Source organism: Castor canadensis, chromosome 3 (genome assembly GCF_047511655.1).
Source record: "Castor canadensis chromosome 3, mCasCan1.hap1v2, whole genome shotgun sequence".
Taxonomy (NCBI): Eukaryota; Metazoa; Chordata; class Mammalia; order Rodentia; family Castoridae; genus Castor; species Castor canadensis.
Genome location: NC_133388.1, coordinates 2,331,387 through 2,355,479, shown reverse-complemented (window position 1 = coordinate 2,355,479; position 24,093 = coordinate 2,331,387). Strand labels below are relative to the sequence as shown.

Sequence of the window (24,093 nt, the reverse complement as noted above, 5' to 3'; positions counted from 1 at the left end):
CACAGAAGAAGGAGGTGACTCCATGACAGAATGAACAGAGCAAGGTCAGCTCTGTGTTCACGGTACATTTTGTCTCTCAGTCTTTTTCACAGGTTAATAATGACCATGTTCATTTCTCACAAGAGTCCTTGCACAGAGGACAGCAGGAGGGCCCTGGGCTGTGGGGACTGAGAGATCCCTCCAACCTTTCCCTCCAGCCTGCAGGAGACACAGCCTGAGACTCACCTGACCTCCATCTATGTGGGTTTGTCCTGGGATTTAGAGCACAGATGTCACAAATACCATTTTCGGGATGAACAACGAAAATGGGATATGTAAAAAGGATTATTATTGACTAAGAAAATGAATTAATTAATATAAGTGGGTCAGTTCTGAGGGCATTGTGCCTAGTTCCTCACAGAAGGAGGGAAAGAAAGAGCCCTGTTAGGTTTTTTGCATCACTGAGAGAGGTCTGAAACTCCTCTTTTTCACAACCTGAATCTTAATGTCTGTCCAATCAGGGAATCCCACAGAGTCTCTGCTCTGTCTTTGGACAAAGACATAACGTGGAGCTTTGAGCCAGTGCAGGATCTGACTGAGGTAGAGTCACTTCTGGTCCTAAATGTTACATTCTACACTTTGTTCCTGTCAGAATATACCTTATATATTTGGAAAACCACAATAAAATAGAACTATTTATGTTCAAAGTCATAAAATCCTTTTGTCATGGCAGCACCTGGCACAAAACTGATCCTGAGATAAATGTGTGAAGACCACCCCTTGCTGGTAATAAATAGAACTGCAGGGAGGGTAATGTCAGGGATCTCACTGAAGTCTCCTCACTGAGCCTCTTGTACAGTAATACACGGCTGTGTCCTCGGCTCTCAGGCTGTTCATTTGCAGATACAGCTGGTTCTTGTTTTTGTCTCTGGAGATGGTGAATCGGCCCTTCACAGAGTCTGGGTAGTACATGCTACCACCAATGTAAATTGTTGCAACCCACTCCAGCCCCTTTCCTAGAGCCTGACAGACCCAGCCCATGCCATAACTACTGAAGATGAATCCAGAGGCTGCACACGAGAGTTTCAGAGCCCCTCCAGGCTGCACCAAGCCTCCACCAGACCCCACCAGCTGTACCTCACACTGGACACCTACAAACACAGAGAATCATGGTCAGGAAACTGTCACACTTTTCCTCCTACTCATGTCCACTTACACACTCAAGATTTCTTGTTCTCTGTAAATCACCTTTAAAAATAGCAACAAGGGAAATCCAGCTTAGCTCCAGATCCATGGTGAGTGGTCTGTGTTCAGGGCTGATCACTGAATGGAGTCAGCTGGAATCCAGGGCTGGGCTCCTCTCCAGATCTGCAGGGTCAGGGCTAGGCTGGTTTTCAAGAGCAGAGGGAGACCTTATTTGCATGTCCTCCTGCTATATAGCAAGCTCAGAGTGGAAGATTCAGAATTGCCGCAGTCCACAGCAAATCTGACCATCCTTGTAGAGATTCTGACAATGCCTGCATTAAAGAAAGAAAGGGAATATTTAGTGGGGAAACAGTGGAGGTGGAATGGGAATGGACAGAGACCTGGGAGGGTGAATATGATCAAAGCACTTTGCAGACATCTGTAAAGATAAAGTAATGCAACATTGAAAAATTAAACTGTTTTAAATTTGTTTAAAAATAAGGGAGGGCTGATCAGGAACCGTAATAGATGGGTTGAGTTTGTTCATACATGCATATAGACATTGTATGCATGTATGTAAATGAAAAACAAAACCCATTTGTGCAATATACATTAAACAAAACTAAAGTGAACACGAAGTCTCATTATGTGACTGAGAAGCATTTTGAACAATAGGTCTTATTTAATTTTTTCCATGAACACAAAACTTATAAGTATTAAATTTATTTCTTTTCAAATATGTGGAAGTATAAAATAATCACAATGGTTGGTGCTGTGTGTACAGGAGTTCATGACTACAACCATCCAGAACACTTCTCCTTAAATCAGAATGAAGCACACCTGGTGAGGAGTGCACAACCCCCTTTCTGTGATGGTCAAAGGTTTGACATACCTGCATTCTAGGTTTAAAAGAATATAGATAACCAGTGTCCAGTCAGATGCAGGACTTTTAGTCTCTGGCTTGTCATGCCATTTTTCCCCAGTCACATTTTATATCTTGAGATGTGTTGCCTCTTTAGCAAACTTACTGTGTTTCTGCACAGGGTGTAATAAACTCCATATTTATAGGGAGCATGTTTGATGATGCTGATATCATGGAAACTTGTTCACCATCAGCACAAAGAGAGGAACCTATATTCAATTAGCAAGTGTACCCTTGGGTTCCAACCTTTCACTTCTCTCTTTCTATCTCGAGACAGCTCAAGACCTTTATGTTGTTGTAGATTAGTTTTCATTTTTCAAAATTTATACCAACTATCATTTACGGTGTACAGTTTTAATTGTTTTGCATATTTACACAATAATGTTTATCAAAATGCCCCATACTCGCGGGGCTCAGTCATTTATTTCTTTTATGCTCAGCAATTTTCCCATAGAGGAAACACTTAATTAACTTTTGACAACTGACCTATTCCTGGGTGTTAAGATGCTTTTTATGTTTCTATCTATTACACATCGAGGTGTTATTTAGCTTGTAGTTTTAGAGATCTGATAAAAGATGCTCCTATTCTGGCAGCAAAGATAAAAGCAATATTATATTAGACCATCGGCCTGATTCCAGACTTCCCAGGACAAATAGACACACATGATATATGGAACCTGGACTCAGGTCTCTGGCTTGGGCCATCCACAACACTAACCTGCTCTCAATTCCTACACTCCACAACAGTAATATGTAGTGTCCCTGAGGCAGAGGTCACCAGACACCAGGGTGAAAGTGACACTGGAAGCGGTTGATGTATTACTGTTGAGCAAGTGTGTTGGGACACCAGTGTGTGAAGGTCCCATGGCTCACAGATGCAGGGGGTCTTTGTACATCTTTGTTGCTATACTGAAAGACCTTACACCTTGTGTCCTACATGACAGAAGAGAGGCTCACTGAGTCCTCATATTGCAGAAGATCACACAAGAGGTCTGTTTCCTCTCATAACCCTTTTACAGCAATACTAATTCCATTTAAGAAGTCAGATATCCTGCATAGGACACACCTGTGAATATCACCTTGTTGATTAAGTTACAAACAGGAGCTTTGAGGATTGTATCTACTCTAAACATAGGTTCCCACATTGGACCTCAAAAATTAATATCCATTCTCTGTATTAAATGAATTCCTCCATTGCAATAGTCACAAAGGAACTTGATCAAGTATCAACTATAAAACCTAACTTTAATACAAGGTTGTACAAACCTGATAGTAAATCAAATATGATAGAGACTGCAGGAACATGTCATCCCTGGCATTTGGTTGACACCCCTATTCCAAAATGGATGATGTGAAAGAAGAGATGGATAGCAAGTCACATAGAATACTGAAATTCAGTTGTTCACACACTAAACATCAATGTTCTATTGATTCACACTACAGTAGGCATGTGAATCAAGGGCAGGCTCACCCATATTCAGCTTTGTGCACCTGACTCAGGAGCCTCATGTATGTGAGCTGGCTTCCTCAGCTCTTCATGGCTTATTTTGCATAATGAAGCATCTACAGGGCTAGTTTCACAGCAGAAATATCACCTCTATATGTCCTCTACTGATTTTTCCTTTTGAGACTCCCTGGACATGGTCTTACACCACAATTGTGCTGGCCCTGTCCCCATGGAGGCTTTCAGCACTGCCTCCCATTCACAGTGATTCTTTGCATGGCTCAAAGCTGTATGACAACCCTTTAAAATCTAGATGGAGGCTTCCCTGCATCACAGCTCTAGGATACTGTAGAACAGCAGAGTAAGTCAATACAATTAAATATAACCATATATGGATTGGACCTTGCTTTTTGATTCTGTAAGATGCTTGCAAGGGTATATAAGGTGAGACCCCTTTGTTCTTGGGGCACAGCAGACATGAGTCTGCTGAATCTGTGCTGGTGTGATAAAACACTGCTTCCTGCTAAATTGCCTCAGTGTCTTGTATCTTAGCTTGCAACTTCCTGCAATATTTCTTGGGGACTTGCCTGGGATTGCAGAGACAAGGTGGGTTGCCACCTCCCTGTCACCAGGGTGCCTCCCCCCATACAGACAGGAGGAGGTCCCATCAGGTGCCAGTGTACAGATTGATCTGGAGGGGGATTCATCCTCTGGGCAAGTCAGAGTGAGGGCCTCAGATGCACATGGGACCCAGTAAGATGCAGGAAACAGTGAGGGATGGAAACACTACTCATCATTCTGGTATGAACTCAGGTTTGATTTCAGACCAGCCTCAGGAGGCAGAAGGGGAGACTGATCACCTCCCAGAGACCGCTAGTTACCACTCTAACCATGGTATAACCATTCCTCTAAGGTTTAGCTAGCAGGATGGAAGTACTGGGCTGTTTGAGTGTGTGAAAGTGCTAGCCTGAGATGCAGCCCAGCTGTAAAGCAAGTGAGGAATCCCAATCATTGGGTACATGGACATCTCATAAGGTCCATTTTCCTGCTGAAAAGCTGCTGGTTTATTCTGTCAAGCCAATCTTCTAAACACTTTTGATTGTCCCCTTGGCACACTGCTACATTACATCATGGCCACAGTGAGTATTTTCCAAATTGTTAAGTTCTCAGGCCCCACATGACTCACTTTCAGTGATGCAATCATGAAAATCTATGATTTCCTAACTTGCAACTCCAAATCATTTCTAACATGCTCATTTCCACAGCTGCTTCCACAGCTTCAGGTACAAGTTAAAGCTACACCACACCTGCCTTAGTCTGTGCTAACTTAAGAAAACACAACACACATGGTGATCATGGTATCATAGACAATTACCACTCACAGTTCTGGATCACAGTTCTGGTCCAAGATTAAGATCTTAATTCCTTCAGTATATGGTAAATCTGGTACTTTGCTGCCAAGCTGACAAGTCTATGCCTGGGTATATTCAGAACCCTTTTCTCAGACCTTGGAAAGCAGAAGTCCCATGATACCATGCCAAGAAACCAAAGCCAGAGCAAACCACATGCATCTAGAAATCTGTTTTCGTTCTGACATCCATCACAAGCTGGATGCCCTATTCCTTGTCAGTTTAACTGCCCAGATTCTTGGGAAAACAATGTTGGATGAGTACATCTTCAGTATGTAGAGGAAGCTGACAGTCAAAATCCTGAACACAGGCCCCAGCCACACTGCACTTCAGGCTTCTCCATAGCTGAAGGACAAAGTGGAGAATGGAAATGCTGCAGCTGCAGTGCTGAGAGTGGACAGTTGACCCTGAATTCATCTCTCATATTCACTATGCTCCAAGCACTATGACATGCCTTTCCCACAGAGCAGGGTGAGATTCCTCCAGGTGGCGACTCAATTGCTGTCCCTTCTGACATGGTCTCCAGCCAGACATCTGCCACTAAGACTTTCCAAAGTTCAAGGGAATTTGGAATAACTGACTTGTCATGAGGAAGTTGCTTCTGAGTGGATAATCTGGCAAGGATATTTGGTCTGTGATGTCATGAGGTACTTGCTTCCGATTGGCTCCCCTGGCAAGTGCAATTGGACGGATTGTGATGTCATGAAGAAGTTCATTCTGATGGATCATCTGGCCAGGAAATTCCTCGGAGCCCAAACCCTCCTCAACTGTCAGCAACCTGAATAGCAGACACTGGGTGCCATCATCTGGAGAGTTGATAATTGTTCTTATACAATATCCCAGGTAAGGATTCTGGGACCACCTTGGGTGAAGCTGAAATGGGATGTGATTTCTGATAATTTCTAAAAAAGGAACAAGGATTCACTAGATATGAGATAGAGAAGGCATGACACTTGACAGGTGAAAAACACCACAGGTGTTTTAGACTTCTTCAGCCATTACTGGTAGTTTTACATGGGCCAAGTCAGCTCACCTCTTAGGAACCCATCTTTGATGATAAAAAAATGGTGAGTTATCCTGAAAACAACCACAAGGATTCTGTCTTTAATTAATATATTCTGTGTCTATAACTCTATCTCCCTGCAGGTGTCTTTCTCTCTCAGTGTTTTGGTTCTCTCTCTCTCTCTCTCTGAATCATTCCTCCTTCAGCCCTCCAATCCAAAGGCATATGAAACATCTTACCAACAGTGTAGGACTGGTTGATCCTGCAAAGCTTCTCTAACTATGGTGCCCATTGACCCATATTTCCTGTCCTGGCAGCAGTCTCTGCCATTTCAAAGTTCCTACAGCAGTTACCATAGCTGTGATATGATGAAGAAGATACTGGTTACTCAATCCTGGTGTGAAGCTCTTCCTCCAGAGCCCATCTCCCTCTGGTCTACAGCCACATTCTGGAACCCTTTGGCGCCATCTACTGGCCAGAGGATCACTTAAGCCTGCATTTGGTTAATTTGGACAAAGGAAGCAAACCACTCAAATTATGATTGGCATGTAATTTTGACAATTTCCAAAAAACTAAGAAGCCATACCTAGTGTTATAGAGACAAGGACACAAGATTGACAGTGGAAGTAATCATCCAGCTGTTCTATTTCTTTCATCCATTATTAAGAGTTTTACCTTGGACAAGTCAATTGAACTCTTGCAAGTCAATCCTTGGCCAACATAGAAGCATCTTTTAGGTGACCACAGTCGTTCACAAACAGGAGTCAAAGGACTGTTTTTTCTCAGTCTCTGTCTCTCTTCCTAAACACACACACACACAAAACACACTCACAAAAATGCACAGATCCCTGCCATCTCCACTCACCAACACACACAAACCAAGATACACACCAACACATACACACACACTCTCTTTCAAATACACTCCCTGAATATTTTCAAAGAATGTGAAATTACACTTCATAATTAATTTATTAAATATTATAATGTGAGCATCATATTCCTGTAATATTTATTATGTACTGACTGGGCAGCAGAGTTCAATGGTAAGCTGAACATCACAGTTTCAGACAGTTCTGGGCCTCACAGTCAGTTCAAGGATGCCTGGGTCACAAAAAAAGCTGCAGGCCAAAAGGGTAGAACAGTGAGGAAAAGTCTAAGCCTGTGTGCATTCTGAAATGCCTTCTCAGAGAAATCAAAACCACTTCTGATATCCATCAGAAACTGACTGCCCAATGCTTCAGCAGGTCAACTGCCAATGTTCTTTAAGAACTATGTAGGCTGAGTAGATCTTTGGTATCTGGAGGCAGCTAACCCTGTCCAAAACTGCATAGGATCCACAGCCACTCTATTGCTCCAGGCTTCATCACAGCTAAAGTAGAAAATGGTGAATACAAACCCTGCATCTGTGGTGCTGATAGGGGGCACTTGACCCTGAATTCACCTCCCGTGGTCATTGCTCACCAAGAAACGTGACATGTTTTCCACTCAGAGCTTGTCTAGGTTCTTCCAGGTGGATACTCCATGCTGTCTCTTTTAATTTTCTCTAGCCAGATAGCTGCACATCGGTTTATGGAATATTACAGGGAATTTAGACTGACTTGTATGTCACAGGGAAGTTGCTTTTCATTGGAATATCTGGCCAGGGAAGTTAGAATGACTTATCTCTGACTAGGTGCTTCCTCTGCAGCCCAATGGTCCTCAGCTGTTACCAATCTGGATGGCAGACAAATGGTGCCATTTTCTGGCCAAAGAATAATCATTCTCCAGTTCCCTGGTGAGTTTACTAGTACGACACTGATATGTCCACAGAACTCCAGGATCAAGGGTATGACAGTCACCCTTGATGTCATATCACAGGAGACCTTGACACTTTCTATTTTGATTGCAAACTTTCAGGCTGAAACAGATACTAGAATAAAATATTGTAAATCTATACTTAAGTCAGCAAGTTTTCATAGCAAAAGGAAGATCTGGACACTTCTGTGAAACTTCATCCTAATTTGAAACATTCAATGGGCAAATATTTCCTTTAAACCACAATGTGAAAATTCACATCATAATAATCTTTACTGTAACAACAGACCTTAGTGTACTGCTAGGTTTTTCGTATTTCAATTTTTCTAACATCCCTCTCAATACTGAACTAGTGTCATTGTTTATCCACCCTAATTTCCTAATGTGCTGGAGACAAGGTAGTTCTCTTCTAATTTCATTACCAAAGACATTATCATCCATGATTATAGCACCCAAAACATCCACAAAAGCATTGGGAATCTATAAACAGCAACAGGGTCACAGAACAAATTTCTGATGTCCTTGCAAAGTTGATTATGTAAGAATTACATGCTGATGGCATTGTGACTGAAAACCAATCTTGGAAGCAGGGGGAATGCAAGGGATTACTGGATTACATGTGCATTTCAAGATTGGCCTGGAACCCACAAGGATTTCTGGTTCAGGCTGGGCTGCATTGTAAGTCCAAGGACTGACTTGGCAGCAGACAGAATTCAATGGCAAGCTGAACAGCACAGTGAGTTTCAGACAGTCAAGGGTCTCAGAATAAGTTCAAGAGTGGCCTGGATCACCAAAGAGCTCAAGACTAAACTGAGCACCACAGTGAGTACAATGCTAGTCCTGGGAACATTAGGAAATTCTTTCTCAAATCTTGTGATGCAGAAGTCCTATGGTATCAGGCTGTGACATCAAAATCAGAACAAAACACTTATTTCTAGAAATCCCTTCCACTACTGATATCCATCAAAAACTGGCTGCCCTACACTTTGGCAGGTCAACTTTCTGGGTTCTTGCAAAACTACATTGGCTGAATAGATCTTCGGTGCCTGGAGGCATCTCACCCAGTCCAAAGGAAATAGACAGGAGCCAGCAGCTACCCTACCATTCCTTCAACATAGCTGAAGGTAGAGGTTGAGAATGGAATACCTGTGACTGTGGTGCTTAGAGAGGACACACGACCCTGAATTCAATTATCCTGACATGCCTTCCCCACAAACCTGGACTAGATTCCTCCAAGTGTCTACTCCATTGATGTCCCTTCTTCCATGGCCTCAAGCCAGATAGCTTATCCCATCCTTTTCAAAGTTCCAGGGCAGTTGGACTGACTGTGATATTCTGAGGAACTCCCTTCTGATTGTATCCTCTCACAAGGGCAATTGGAGAGACTGTGATGTCATGAATAAGTTGTTTCAGATTGGATCCTCTGGCATCATTTTCATGTAACACCTAACATGAACTGATAACAGAATCCAAGAAACTATTGTGCATTAGTTTATTTAACTTTAAAAAATTGTTGTATGAGACAGGGAACATTATACTCATGAAGGAGGAAACAGAGTATCAATATGGGAAGTAATTACTCTCAATTGCAGGCAGACCATGGAAACTAACTTTCTGTTTTCTCTGTCTATGGATGTGGTTAGATACTTCTTATCAACATACACATAGCATGTGGTGCCTTGTATCTTTGTGAATGATATATTCTGTACTGAATCATATTCTGATGTGGATGCTTAGGACAGCCCTTTTTATGGGTGTTAAATAGTCCATTCTACTGCTATAAATTTTGAATTCATGAGTTAATGGATAAAGAATTATTTCCTCTTTTATGCTTCCATTAAGAGTTCCACTATTAATTTTTTCTCAATATATAGATTTAACTTCCTTATTTATATACATAAAATAGAAGTATGGTTCATATGTAAAAATTATTTTAACATTTTAAGAACTGGCAAACTCTACCCATTGTGACTATGTTATTTATATTCCCATCAGTACTACATGAGTGTTATAATTTCTACAATCTTCATCAACATTAGATGATAACTGTAATTTTATCATATGCATACATATTGGCACAGTACTAAAGAGACTAAATAAAAAAATACCTAAAAAGTCTTTGTTTATGGCCCCATTCCACTTTTCATTTAAAAAATCCAGAATTTGAAAGTCTTAAACATAAGAAATAGATTTATATTCACAGGGAGGTTGGCAAAGTGAAAACACAGAAAGAAAAGTGATAGTAAAGCCACGGGTTGGAGGAAAACCTCTAATCCCAGTTACTCGGGACACAAAAGCATCCTGAGGGAAAAATTCGAAAGACCCTATCTCAAAACGAAAATTACTAAGAATAGCACTGGGTGTGGACCATGTGGTGCAGCCACTTTCTCATCATGCATGGATCCCTGCTTTGCTCCATAACATTGCAAAAAAGGGAAAGAGTTAATGAATCTTTTGATGTCTTTGGAGATTTGGAAATGATCTAAATTCTAAATGTGGTTTTACACATTTAGGGAAGGAATAATGATGTTTAGCTGTGAATTTTGGGGATAGACACCAATAAATACTCCTCAATAATTACAAAAAATATCCACAAATTTTATTTTTCTCTAGGAACATTAGATGATACATGCTCAGCAAAGTGCTTAAAGAAGAATTTCATGAGAGATATATAGAACATGCTATGGCACTACAAAGAGGGAGGGAGAGACTCACAAGGGGAGAAAGTCCAGGAAAGCCAGGACGTTAGCAGATCTGCCTCTGTGGAGCCTCAGGGCTTCTGCCCCTGTGTTTGGATGTTGTAATAAATCAGTCTACAGAACCGAACTGCTTCTGAGCCCTATTGTGTTCTTGGAAATCTCTGTCATATTCAGATCCCCACAGAGTTCTGAGCACCCCTTTGTGGTTCTGATCATCCTATGTTGAAAATAGCATCCCGCACTGAGACCCCAGCAGTGATGTTTGGCCTGGGCTCCCAGACTTCCCTGCAGTGTCTATTCCAAATCCATCCAAACATTCAGCTTAATTCCAGGAACAATTTTATTTTCATGCCTCCTAATGTATCTATAGGTTGTTTCAAAATTTTGGAAGAAATTTTGTATTCAGAATGCCCAGAAATATTTTCCATTCTTACGTGTCCATGTTTTTATCCACACGTGCTGGTAGCCTGGGTGACAGGCTGGTCCCTGAGGTGCACCCTGAGTGTCTTCAGATATAGGGAGGGTGGAGGACAAAGGCACCCACTGTTTCCTGGAGTCCATCTTCCTGTTGTGCATTTGACACAACTTTGGTGCTTCCTTCACTCTTGGTTGAGTCCTGTGATGGCATTGATGCAGGCCAAGAAGAGGATCATGGTGTTTTAGAAAATTCCAACCATGTACCCTTTCTTTCTTTTTCTTGGTGGTACTGGGGTTGGAACGCAGGGCCTCATGCTTGCTAGGCAGGCACACTAACACCAAAATACCCTTCATCGAAGTGGCCACTCATGAACCAAGGGATGATATTCCAAACTCCGTGATCCCATCTGAATTTTCTATCACAAAAGAATTTTTAAAAAACACATGTAATGCAGTCCTATCCTGTCTTCAGGTCTTGTGCTCACTAGGCTGTTAGTATCCAAGCCTAGTAGGACATGTTCATGGAATATGAACCAGGATTTGTTGTCAACTACAAAATATTACATAATGAAGTATAATAATGGTGAATATAAAACATTAAATAGTGATGTATAATAATGTTAAATAATAATGTATGATATAAAATATTAAGTAATGATGTGCACTGCCAATGTGTCTGGCTCCATAGTCCAATTATTAGCAGTGAAGGTATTTAGTTCATCAAATTATATCCTATTAGTCAGTAGAATTGCCCTGACTGCTTCTGATTTATTCTGAGCAAATCTAAAGAACGTGCAATTCCCTGGTGGCTGCACCTTCAGCTCCTGCCCAACACTTCCCGGATTCTCTCTGAAGGTGAGCCATATGAGTTTGGACAAACTGAGTTTCCATCCACACTGCCTCAATGGAGAGGTCTCAAGACCTGGGTGTCCATCACCTGCTCTCAGCAAGGGCACACATGATGAGGTGATCAAGCCTAAGCTTGACAGTCAGATCAGAATAATACCTATGCTACACTCACATTAGATTTTGAACAAGGCATCTTACTTTTGTCAGCATATGTTTACTTCTGCTTTTCAAAGTAGAGAGGACAATGGGAATTCCCTCAGCTGTGGGGAGTGAAAGATTTCTTGAGCTTCCCTGTGACTGTAAGAACCACACCTGAGCCTGAGATAAAGTAACATCTGCCACTTCAGGAAGTAGATGGACAACAAAAGTTGTGAGAAATGAACCTAATTAGAACTAAGTAGATTTCCTCACAAATCAATCAAATCAGACCTTGGTTTGCAGTGGATAATTATCCATGCATGCTTATAGTTCCCTAGGCCTGGGTAAACTCTATCCCAGATCCAGTCTGAATCCCAAAGACTGCACAAGTCATGGAATTCCATGGAATCACTTTTCTGATGGCAAAGCCCTCCACTCGTATCCACTGAGCATCCTCAGTATCTGCTTCTGGTGATCTCAGCAGAGACAATTCTTCCCTTGTCATTGACACAGGTCTTCCTTTAATAAGAAAAGTTTAATACTGCATAAAATTATAAGATTATACAGAATAAATTAATGGGTTTAATTAGGATATTCTCATATATGAATAAAATACACTTTGCTCCTATAGACCCTTCCCTATTAGTTCTTTCTGATCCCCTTTCCCTTCCTCCTCTAGTCTCCCTTATACTCTATGATCACCTCTTTATTTTTATGTCCCTAGATTACACTTAGGAGAGCAAGCATGCAACTCTTGTCTTTCTAAGTTTGGTTTAGTTCATTTAATATGACGACCTGGAGATCAGTTTGTTAAAACAAACTTTTATAGTTCAGAGACATAGGTGGTGAAAACAGAAATAAGAAATCAAATTTTTCCATGGCAAACAGTCCTACATAGAGGAATTCCCAGACCCTGATCATAAACCAGCACCTAACCTGTTGAAAGGAATAATTTTGCTCTTAAAATTTATAAGAATCATTGAGAGACACAAAAGGGGTTGAAGTTATTCTAAAATTCCATACTGCAAAGTGTCACATTCTACATTAAAAGTTTGTTACAACAATCAATTTTCAGCTGATATGGATTTTGGAAATGTTCAACCCAATTTACTTTCCTTCAAATAAATAAGAGAACCTTTGCACTATCATAGAATTTAATGTAATTTTGATTATACTGTACCTTCAACATCATGCACATGGTGGTACTGACAGAGACAGTGTACACAGCAATCAAATTCTACATATTTGTGATCCTCAAGGATCCTGCCACCATGAACTGGAAACGTAGGAGATTGTCCAGGACACATCTTCCTACCATCCCTATGTGCAGAGGATTCTAAGGCCTGAGTCATCTTTAGCAAGCTGGGAGTCAAAGGCGGTCTCTGGACAGCCTGTTTTCAGGCCACTGAGGCCAGAGAGAAAGAGCTCTCATCCAGTTTCCAGGCATGTGTGGAACCTGCCTGAACTATCCAAAGTGTTCTTTATAAAAAGGCATCCAACTATCACAGAATCATTCTCAAGTCCCCACTGGCCACATGCAAGTAAGACCTGCATGAGGAGTGGACACCTCAGCAATTGTGTGTGCATGTGGGGAGTGTCATTCTGGCTGTCCTTTTTTAAACCAAATTAGAGAAGGATAGCTCATATATGTCAAAATGCATTCTGAAAACTGTGAATTATGACAAGTATAGAGGAATTGGGACAGAAGTTCTCAACCTCAGCCCTACTGAAATTCGGAGTCAGAAAATTCCTTGCAGTAGATATTGCCTTGTATGTCAAATGTTTGACAATATGTATGGTTTCTAAAATCTATATGTCAGTAGTAAAATCCTGTCCTATGTTGTTACAATGAGAACTGTGCAGACATTGTCAAAGGTCAGTGGAAATGGAGAGTTCTGTAATATGAGTGGACCAGCAGCTCACACAGCATTGACTGCATCAACCCAAGGGAAACGATCTGAATGGGTGAGAATTTGGTGAGAACCTGTTCAAAAAGAGGACATGGAGATCCAGCTGAAGGTGGAGGAGAACAATAAGTGCCACTTATGTTTAAACTTTACAACTAATAGCACCATATACTAAACTCTGTGACAAAAGCTCCTTCATTACAAATAATACTGTGGAGTCTGTCTTGAGATAGTGAATGACATCAAGCTTGATCTCAAGGAAAGAAAATTCCTGGTGTTTTGTAGTGAGATAGATTCACTATGCATAATGATATCAAGTGAGAGTCTGGCTGGTCAGGAACCACAGAATCAGAGAAGAACATTGATGCCTTTTTCTGCATCTTCTTCTGGGCTAACTGTGAGCAAACTGACTACTAATTGTTCCCTGCTGGTCATGAGTGAGAGTGAATGGAGTTTTGTGTCTGGACTCTCAACTGAGTAGTAACAGAAGACCTGGGTGTTCCTCAGCCTGTCTCCAAAGGAGACAGGTGATGGAGGTGAATCTGTGACAGTCAGGTCAGGTCAGAATAATATCAGTGATATCTTCACATCCTGATCTGAAAAAGGCATATTACCTTTAACAGCTTATGTTTATTTTTACAAATATTTGAAGTATGAAGGACAGTTTGAGTTCCTTGGCCCATGGTGAGTCTGAAGATTTTGTTGTCAGAGCATTCCTTGTGGCCACCAGAAACCACATCTGATGTCCAGGTATAGCAGTTCATCTCTGTTATTGACATTGCAGACTATATTGCTCCCTCTAAGAAGAAGGTAGACACCAGATAGACTTGAGAAATAAACCTAAGAAAAACTGTGAATATTTGTTTTTAAAAAATCAAATCAGTTCCCAGATTGCTGGATTTAAATCCATTCCTCCTCATGGTTCAAAAATCCTGGGTTACCTCAGTCCTGGATCGTGTCTGAATCTTCCTGACTGTCCTAGTCATGAAGACCAAATGAAGAAACCTTCCTTTGCACCTGCAGTTGGACAGATCTTGGACTTGGTGTGTCCTGCCTGCCACCTGCTGGTTATGACCGTCACTGCAGGGAGATTTGAGTCTGGGCTCACACTGCATTCCCATCATTGTGCATCTTGCACAGTAATATATGGCCATATCATCGGCTGTCATGCTGCGTATTTGCAGGTAAGTAAAGCTTTTGGAATCATCCCTGGAGAAGTGAATCTCCCTTTCTCAGAGACTGCTTGGACATGAAACTACTTTTTTCCCCTATAGATGAGACCCATTCTAGTCCAGTCCCTAGAACCTGTAAGTGAGCCCAGGGGCTGTGTCTGAGAGTCTCAGGGACACCCAGTCTACACCAAGCCTCCCCCAAGCACAACCATGTGCACTTCACATTGTACATCTGAAAATACAGATTAACCTTTTCAGGAAAATGCCACAAATACTCACTGTTTTTCCCACTCTTGTCCACTCACACACTTGGTATCTCTTGTTCACCATAAATTGCAATTTAATATAGCCACAAGGAACTCTCAGCTCAGTTCCTATTCCATGGTGTGTGGTCTGTGTTCAGTGATGATCACTGCATGGGATAAGTTGGGAATCTAAGGCTGGGCTCCTCTCTCCCAGAACTGTAGGATCAGGGCTGGGCTGGTTTTCATGAGCAAAGGGTGGCCCTATTTCCATGTTCCCCTGCTATATAGAAAGCTCTGGTTAATATTCTCAGAGAGGGCAGGGCCTAGAAGAGACAGGAACATCCTGGAGGACCGTGATAATCATGGTGGCATACTTTAAAATATGATATCTCATGGATTGACTGAATGGATCTTATTTCACATTTATAACCTCTCATACCATGGTATACTATTTAATATACAAAATACATTTTTATACTTTAATATTACTTCCCTTCTAAAGAAGAGATAATACAAAACATTTACCCCGCGCTATGTGAACAAGATCTGCTGTCTTGAAACTTGTCTGGCTTTGCACTGCTCAGTGATGAATCTAAGGCCTGTGATCTAGATCAAGAACAGAGTGAACATGCTAGGGAAGTGATGCAGAACCCTTTCCTGTCATGAGAACCAGTATGACTTTACTGCATTTTAGAGTTTACAGAGAGAAAATCATAAAGAACTATGGTTTATATAGAGTCTCTGCCACTTCCTGTGTCGTTGTCTAATTGTCACAATTTTTCTAATGACACATATTGTTCATGTGTAGCAAACTTCTTAAGAAGAATGCATGTACTGAAATGCACATTTATTATGTATTCATTCAATAACTATGGACTAAAAGGCAGTTGGCATCACCCTCAAGACCTTAAATACTTATTCCATCCTAAATTCTGGTGATTCCTAGATAACTCACCCTCCCACAATTCAACTTTCCCAGAGAGATCATGACATGCTTATGAAGATTAAAGTTGGTTTCCATTTTATGTGATTGACATCAATATCACATAGATTTTGCATTTTTATTAACTTGTCATGTTAGCTCATAAGCTTCATTCAAAAACCCAAATTTTTTGTGTTTTGGGCACTGATGGGTTTTTAGGTGAAGTGATTTCAGCCTATGAAAACAATTTATTATTCTAATTGACCTCTTCATTGGTGTTTAAAATTGTTCTCACTTTATGGTTTTTACAAAGCAAGCTTTTAAAAACCATTCAGATGTAGTCATCTGAGAAAAAGTTGCTCTTCCACTAACAAGAAGCACAACAATAACAAGAAGCTGGGAAAAATTTCAAACTAACAAATTCCCTTCAGCTCCAATTACTTTACTTCTTAAAATATTAGATTAAGTTCTAATGCATGCACGTTGTGAATCCATGCATTCAAACCATAGCTTCCTATCATTTACCCCAACACTATCCTTCTCACATATTAATACATTAATTTCTTCTATATAGATCTAGAATTTGAGCTCACTTATGCATCAGTTTAAAGGTTTAAATCATCTGATCAAAAGTGAGTGAGACTCTAGGTATGATTCTCCCCAGTGCACTTGTTAAATAGAAAGTGTTGAGTGATTCCATAATGTGAGCATAGAATACACATTCACATTAAAAAGGGACAATAGAAAGGAAGCAGTGATTTCAAGTCAGATGAATCCAAAGTCCCACTGGACAGCATTGAACCTTGGGCTCTGGAGTCATCGCCTTAGACTTGGTGACCTGTGTTCATGAACACTATTTAGGATGTTGGCTTTGCTTGGTGGTGTGCCCATGGTGTAGGTCCATGTGTTTATCATACGGCATCTCTTAATCTCACTCAGAATGCATTATGTTCTCTTTAACTTGATTTATTCCTCTGTGGTTGAGCTGTCCAGTATCTCCAAATGCTGTGTGTAAAAATGACAGGTAATAACTACTACAGGAGGATCCTGAGGAGTTGTTGGAAGTGAACAGAATGGGAGAGGTGAAGAAAGTCAGGAGAAGATGAAACTACAGTAGATAAATGAATAATATCCTACAAGGAAACACGCAGTGGGGTTAATAGATTCTTTTGCAGACTTCAACAAACTCCTCTCACTGCTTTCACATATAGCATCCAATGATGACATGTTTTCATTAGTACACAGAAACATTCATGGTGCAATGTGTGTTTTAATATATTGCATAACTAAAAAGAAACACACCAAACGAATATTCATGACATGTCTCTGAAAGTGTGATATATCCTTAATTAAAGCCTGAGCTGGTCTTCGGGCTCCAGGAAGGCACTGCTATCCAGGAGGTGAAAGTTGCTTGTATGTTGTTGCCACTGAACACCTTCCACTGCTTGAGGTGTAGAGGTTGTTGGCAATGATTCTGGTAGTCCTGACCTGTGCAGAACCAGGCTCATGTCAATGTTGGTTTATTAATTAAAATTTTGAAAGAATTCATTAAAATTAATTTATATTTCAAGAAATACACTAAATTGTATGAAGTTATTACACTGAGGGTAGAGTGCACATGAAGTCTACAGTGATCACGGAGGTGTCCTCATCTCCCATCCATCCCCACTTACTGACTGACTACCTGACCAACTCTAGTTCTGCAGGCTCCATACATACTAAGTGTTGTCATGTTTGCCTGCAAATTATACCATGGGGCCATGTGTGTAGTTGTCTTCTCAGTGTGCTAGTGTGGATTCAGGGTATTTTATAAGATGGACCACAGGGAATTCCACTGGGCTGGGGGTGATCTAGGATATGTTGATGTAGTTCTTGTGGAATTTGTGTGAGTTGTCATGAGATTGAGTTTATGTAAGAATACCTTGAACCTGGTTTACTACCTGCATCTTTTCTCACTCTGTCATCATTCTTTTTCACACATTCCTGCTGTCAAGTTTCCATCTCTATGAGGTTCTCACCAGAGCAAATTAATGCTGTGCCACACATTGAATCTACAGAAGTGTGAGAGGAATACACGTGTTCTGGTTATACAGTTGACTGGTCTCAAGTTATTTGTTCTAAGAACAAAAGTTAACTTCTTTATGCCTATAGTTGTGGATGACTTTACCTTTCAGTGATTGTTATGATGATTATAATGGTGATGGTGATGGTACTAAGGTTTCAATTCAAAGTTTTTCACTGTATAGGCAAGCCCTCTACTGTTTGAGCTATGTCTCCACTTATATTTGCGTTTTTCCTAGGTAATCTACTTTGTTATCCTCCTATTATAGGCATAACCATCTCACTGAGCTGACAGACATGTGCCAACAGGCTTCTTTTTTTTTCTTCACATTAGGACTTGCGGATCATGCTTGGTTGCCCTCTAACTGATCCTCTTTAACTCAGTCTCCAGTACAGCTTTGGATGAGAGGCATCCTTCATTTTCCCCAGCTGTTGATTTACATGGTGGTCTCCCAACCCCATAAGTTAAGATTACATTTGTGAGACATGAGTGCCACACTATATTTTGAATATTATCTTTAATGTTTCTTTAAGTTTAGATATTTTACTACTTACATTTGCCATTGTAATTCTATTTCCTCTAGATTAAAGTAAGTCAACTGTTTTTCAGGTCTGTAGTGTAGGAGCAAGATGTTTCACTATAGCCTAAGTTTGCAGAAGACAGGATGCCTATGTTAGTGTAAACTCACACTATGTGCTCAAACAATGACAAAATTATCTAAACATATCCTCCTCATTCAGTGACACATGATTGTATCTGATAAGGTTGATATTCACTCTAAATTCTTACAAGGAACATTCCATTTTTGACACTTCCAGCTTGTCTAGCAAGCACCTCCAATCACTTTTACCCTCTTCCCATTTCTCAGCTCCAATGCTTAGTACACATCTTCAGGTGTTTCTTAAAGCATCATCACCATCCTGCTACTCTGCATATCTTGGTCTGTTTGTTCTTCTGTGAGAAAATACAACAACCCTGGTAATTTTACAATCATAGACATCTACTGCTCACAGTTGTGGAGGTTGGGAAGTCCTAGTCCAATGTTCTGGTGGTGAATCTGGAAGGGCTGGTTTCTGTCTTCCAAGGTGACATCGTGTTGCCACATTCTTACATGGTGAGGGAGATAAGCACTGTGCAGTAACATGGTGGAAGAAAGGAACAGTGACAATCTCAAATTTTCAAGATATTTATAAGGGCAAGAAGGCAGAGTACTCATGGGGACTGACATAAGATAATCCTCACTGTAGTGTCAGCATTTCATAAACACTGATGCCATGCACACCTGGGCAGCCTTCCACAAGTAGCACAGAGAGCACAGACATGACTTTGAAATTTTACCTTTACTCTACTGACCTTATTTCCTCCTTTGCTGCTTCCCCACCATGTTCCCAAGCACTTCCTGATATTGACCTCCCTTGGTCCTCTAGGTCAGGATTCAGATTCTAGAAGTTAAGGGAGTGATGCCATGCATTATGCACTTCTCTTTGATCTGTCACTGGGCATGATTAATCATGAATGCCACAGTGCCCAGGCATTTAGTTGATTATTGATGGCTGATATTTTATGAGTTAATTAGATACAAGTTGTTTACATGTTGAATTGCTAATGGGTATTGCATTGTTCTGAGGTCCTGACTCTACAAGTGAAGCTTCAACTGAGCTTAGCAAGGTGGGCTTCTGTGAACCCAGTTGCTCTCAGTCATAAAGCAACAAACCCATCAGAGATCAACAATTATAAGCAGATCACTAATCTTCTGGGTGCAGACAATGCTTAGAGAGAAGCTCAGTACCTAGGAATGACCCCACATGGCAGATGCAATCAGAAATCACAAGATAGTACAACCTTACAGGAGAAAAATTCCAAGGACTCCAGAAGGTCATGAGTTCAAAAGATGCTATATTCATAAATGATCAGAAAACTTACATATGTAGGGTTCCAGTTCAATTCAAGGTTTTGTTTCCTGGTTTAGGGTTTATTCCAGTTCTCCACTAACCTCAGTAGTTCTGCCCCAAGAGAAGTACATGTACCTCCACCCTACCATGCAATACTCACCAGCTCATCACCATGACAGAAATACATAACCTGCATGTGTGAAACTTCAGAGCCAGCAACGTGGACATGAGGGAGAACAGAGGTCTGGAGGGAACACAGTGTGAAGAGATGGAACTCTTCCCAAAGTCACCTCCCCTCTGTTCCTAACTAGTAAGTGCTTCACCTTCAATCAGTACAGCACACCAGGAAGCTGAGATCACTGTGGGAACCCTTGCAGCTGTGGTAGTGAAGAACTGGGAAAAGTTAAAGGAAAGCCCAGACCAGGTGAAAGGTAACATATCAGGGCCCCGTGTCACTTCTGTTTCCCTTTCCGACACATTCACAATTATCAAGTGAATGTAAACCTGAATTGGACCTTGGAGGACACAGTGAACTAGATCTTCCTGAGGAGAGCAGAGTACACTCTTCTGGTTTTCAAAGCTGCCAAAATGCCCAGCAATTCTCTAATTTTATAGAAATTCCACAGAATAATCCTATGAGGCAGCAGGTATGATGATCTCTAGAATAAAGTAAGACAATAATGTGCTAACATACGGTGTGGTCTTAAGCATATAAGAATTAGAGAAAATAAAACTGACAGAATAACAAGAAGACAAAACTCGTATGGAGAGAGAAACAGAATGATAATTCATATAGATTTGGGACACATGAAATTGAACAGAAAAGTGAAAATCTTCATAATTACTGTGAAAAATTTTGAAGAAAGTGTAGACATAATGAAGGTCCCCTAGGCAAGTCAGCTGAGGATTGGAACTGAAGGAAAACGAACTGGAAATGACTGGTGCAATCACAATGAACACAAGGAGAATTGTACTCTTTTCACAGGTTCATTATAGGATTGGAGTCCACTTTGAATAGAAGCCAAAGATGAGGACCTGATCCCTGAGGCAACACCTTCAACATAAAGAGATAGATGTGACTTGCAGAGACCACCAAGAGCTGACGCATGTGATACCTGAGGTTCTGAGCTGTAACACTAGAAGGAGGGAGAAGAGTTCCAGAGACCAAGGGCAGAGTCTGCAAGAACCCATGAAGAGAGTGGAAGGATTGAGGAGATGACTACACTGGAAAGCTTAGATTGTTGAAAGGAGAAGAAAAAAGGAATTCTGTGTAGACATCAGACTTTGATGGCTGTAAACCTGGTCACTAGATGAGCTCATGGAGCCTCTGGGTGTTCAGGAGCTGAAGGAGTCAACAGCAGAAGCCTAGACCAATAGGGATATCTGACACCCTCCCACACCCACATCCTGGACTTCACAAACTACACCTGAAAACTCAGAGAAACCAGATGGATCTGTTAGAGGTGAACTTGATGTACTAGGGAAATTGAATGAAGCACAATGAGAAGGGAAGCCGAGGCCAGCACAAAAAACAGGTTGCTGACATTGAGGAAGGACAGAGGCTCAGGGTGGCCCCACTCCAGGATCTGCAGGGGTGAGACATGTTAGGTTTTTTGCATCACTGAGAGAGGTCTGGTCCTCCTATTTTTCACAACCTGAATCCTAATGTCTGTCCAATCAGGGAATCCCACAGCATCTCTGCTCTGTCATTGGAAAAAGACTTAACCTGGATCTCTCAGCCAGTACAGGATCTGACCACGGCAGAATCACTTCAGGTCCTAAATGTGACATTCTACACTTTGTTCATGTCAGCATATATCTTATGTATTTGGAAAATCACAATAAAATAGAACCACTTATGTTTAGAGACATAAAACCCTTTTGTCAAGGCAGCACCTGGTTCAAAACTGACCTTGAGATCAGTGTGTACAGACTGCTCCCTGCTGGTCATGAATAGAACTGCAGAGAGGTTTATGTCTGGGCTCACACTGAAGTCTCCTCACTGTGTCTCTTGCACAGTAATACACAGCTGTGTCCTCAGCTCTTAGGCTGTTCATTTGCAGATACAGCTGGTTCTTGTTATTGTCTCTGGAGATGGTGAATCGGCCCTTCACAGAGTCTGGGTAGTATGTACTACCACCACTGCTGCTAATTTCTGCAATCCACTCCAGCCCCTTTCCTGGAGCCTGGCGGACCCAGCCCATGGCATAGCTACTGAAGGTGAATCCAGAGGCTGCACACGAGAGTTTCAGAGTCCCTCCAGGCTGCATCAAGCCTCCCCCAGACTCCACCAGCTGCACCTCACACTGGACACCTGCAAACGCAGAGAATCCTGGTCAAGAAACTGCCACAAATAGTCACTATTCCTCTCACTCATGTCTACTCACACACTCAAGATTTCTTCTTCTCTGTAAATCACCTTTAAAAATAGCAACAAGGAAAATCCAGCTCAGCCCCAGCTCCATGGTGAGTGGTCTGTGTTCAGTGCTGATTACTGAATGGGGTCAGCTGGAATCGAGGGCTGAGCTCCTCTCCAGAGCTGCATGGTCAGGGCTGGGCTGTTTTTCAAGAGCAGTGGGAGACCCTATTTGCATGTCCTCCTGCTATATAGCAAGCTCTGGTGGAAGATTCAGAATGGCCAGAGGCCAGAGCAAATCTGATCATCCTTGTGGAGATTCTTACAATGTCTGCATTAAAGAAAGAAAAGAGAATATTTAGTGGGGAAACAGTGGTGGTGGAATGGGAAAGGACAGAGACCTTGGTTGATGAATATGATCAAAGCACTTTTCAGACATGAATGAAGATAAACTAATGCTACATTGAAAAATTAAACCCTTCAAAATTGTTTAAAAATAAGGGAGGGTTGATCAGGAACTGTAGTAGATGGTGTGAGTTTGTTCATACATCCATACACACGTTATATGCATGCATGTAAATAAAAAATGAAACCTATTTGTGCAATATACGTTAAACACAACTAAAGTGAACATGAAGTCTCATTATGTGACAGATAATCTTTACTAACAGTAGGTGTTATTTAATTTTTTCTGTGAACCCAAAACATATAAGTATTAAATTTATCTTCTTTTCAAACATGTGGAAGTATAAAATAATCACAAGGGTTGGTGCTGTGTGTACATGAGTTCATGATTTCAACCACCCACAATATTGAACCCTAAATGAGAGTGAGGCACACCAGGTAAGGAGTGCACAACCCCCTTTCTGTGATGAGCACAGGTGTGACATACCTGCATTCTAGTGTTTAAAGGAATATAGAGAACCAGGGTTCAGTCAGATGCAGGACTTTTAGTCTCTGGCATCTCATGACATTTTTCCCCAGTCACATTTTATACATTGAGATGTGTTGTCTCTCTTTAGCAAACTTACTGTGTTTCAGCACAGGATGTATTAAATTGCATGTTTATTGAGAGCTTGTGTGATGACGTTAACATCATGGAAACTTGTTCACTATAGCACAAAGAGGGGAACCTATATTTGATTCCCAAGTGTGTCCTTGGGTTCCTTTGTACTCCCTGTCTCACACTTCCCTCATCCTTTCCTATCTCCAGACAGTTTATGGCCTTGTTTATGTTGTGTTACATTGATTTTCATTTATGAAAATGTATACAATTATCATTTACAGTCTGCAGTTTTAATTGTTTTACAAATTTAAAACCGTGTTTTTCAAAATCTCTCCATGTTTTAGGATCTCAGTCATTTATATGTTTTATGCTCAGTAATTTCCTCATAGATGAAGCACTTGATTAACTATTGTCATCTCGCCTGTTCATGGTTGTTGAGATACTTTTCATCTTTCAAGTTATTATACACTAAGGTGTTATTCAGCTTGCAGTTGCGGAGATCTGCTATAAGTTGCTCATATTCTGACAGCAAAGATAAAAACAATATGACACTAGACTACCTGTCAATTGAAGGATAAACACCTCAGATTCCAGACTTCCCAGAAGTAGTGGACACACATGGAATATAGAACCTGCACTCAGGTCTCTGCCTTGGGCTATTCACAACACTTCCCTGCTGTCAATTCCTA

General features: G+C 41.1%; 1 gene segment (V, D, J or C); it reads right to left on the bottom strand.

Moving 5' to 3' along the window:
* The window catches only part of LOC109677749 (immunoglobulin heavy variable 3-23-like), a 281,577-nt gene extending 258,975 nt beyond the window's left edge, over positions 1 to 22,602 (bottom strand). Inside the window, 1 exon segment of the V gene segment in view lies at positions 22,462 to 22,602. Within this exon segment, the coding sequence occupies positions 22,462 to 22,507 (46 nt within the window).
* Positions 22,603 to 24,093: the final 1,491 nt, after the last annotated feature.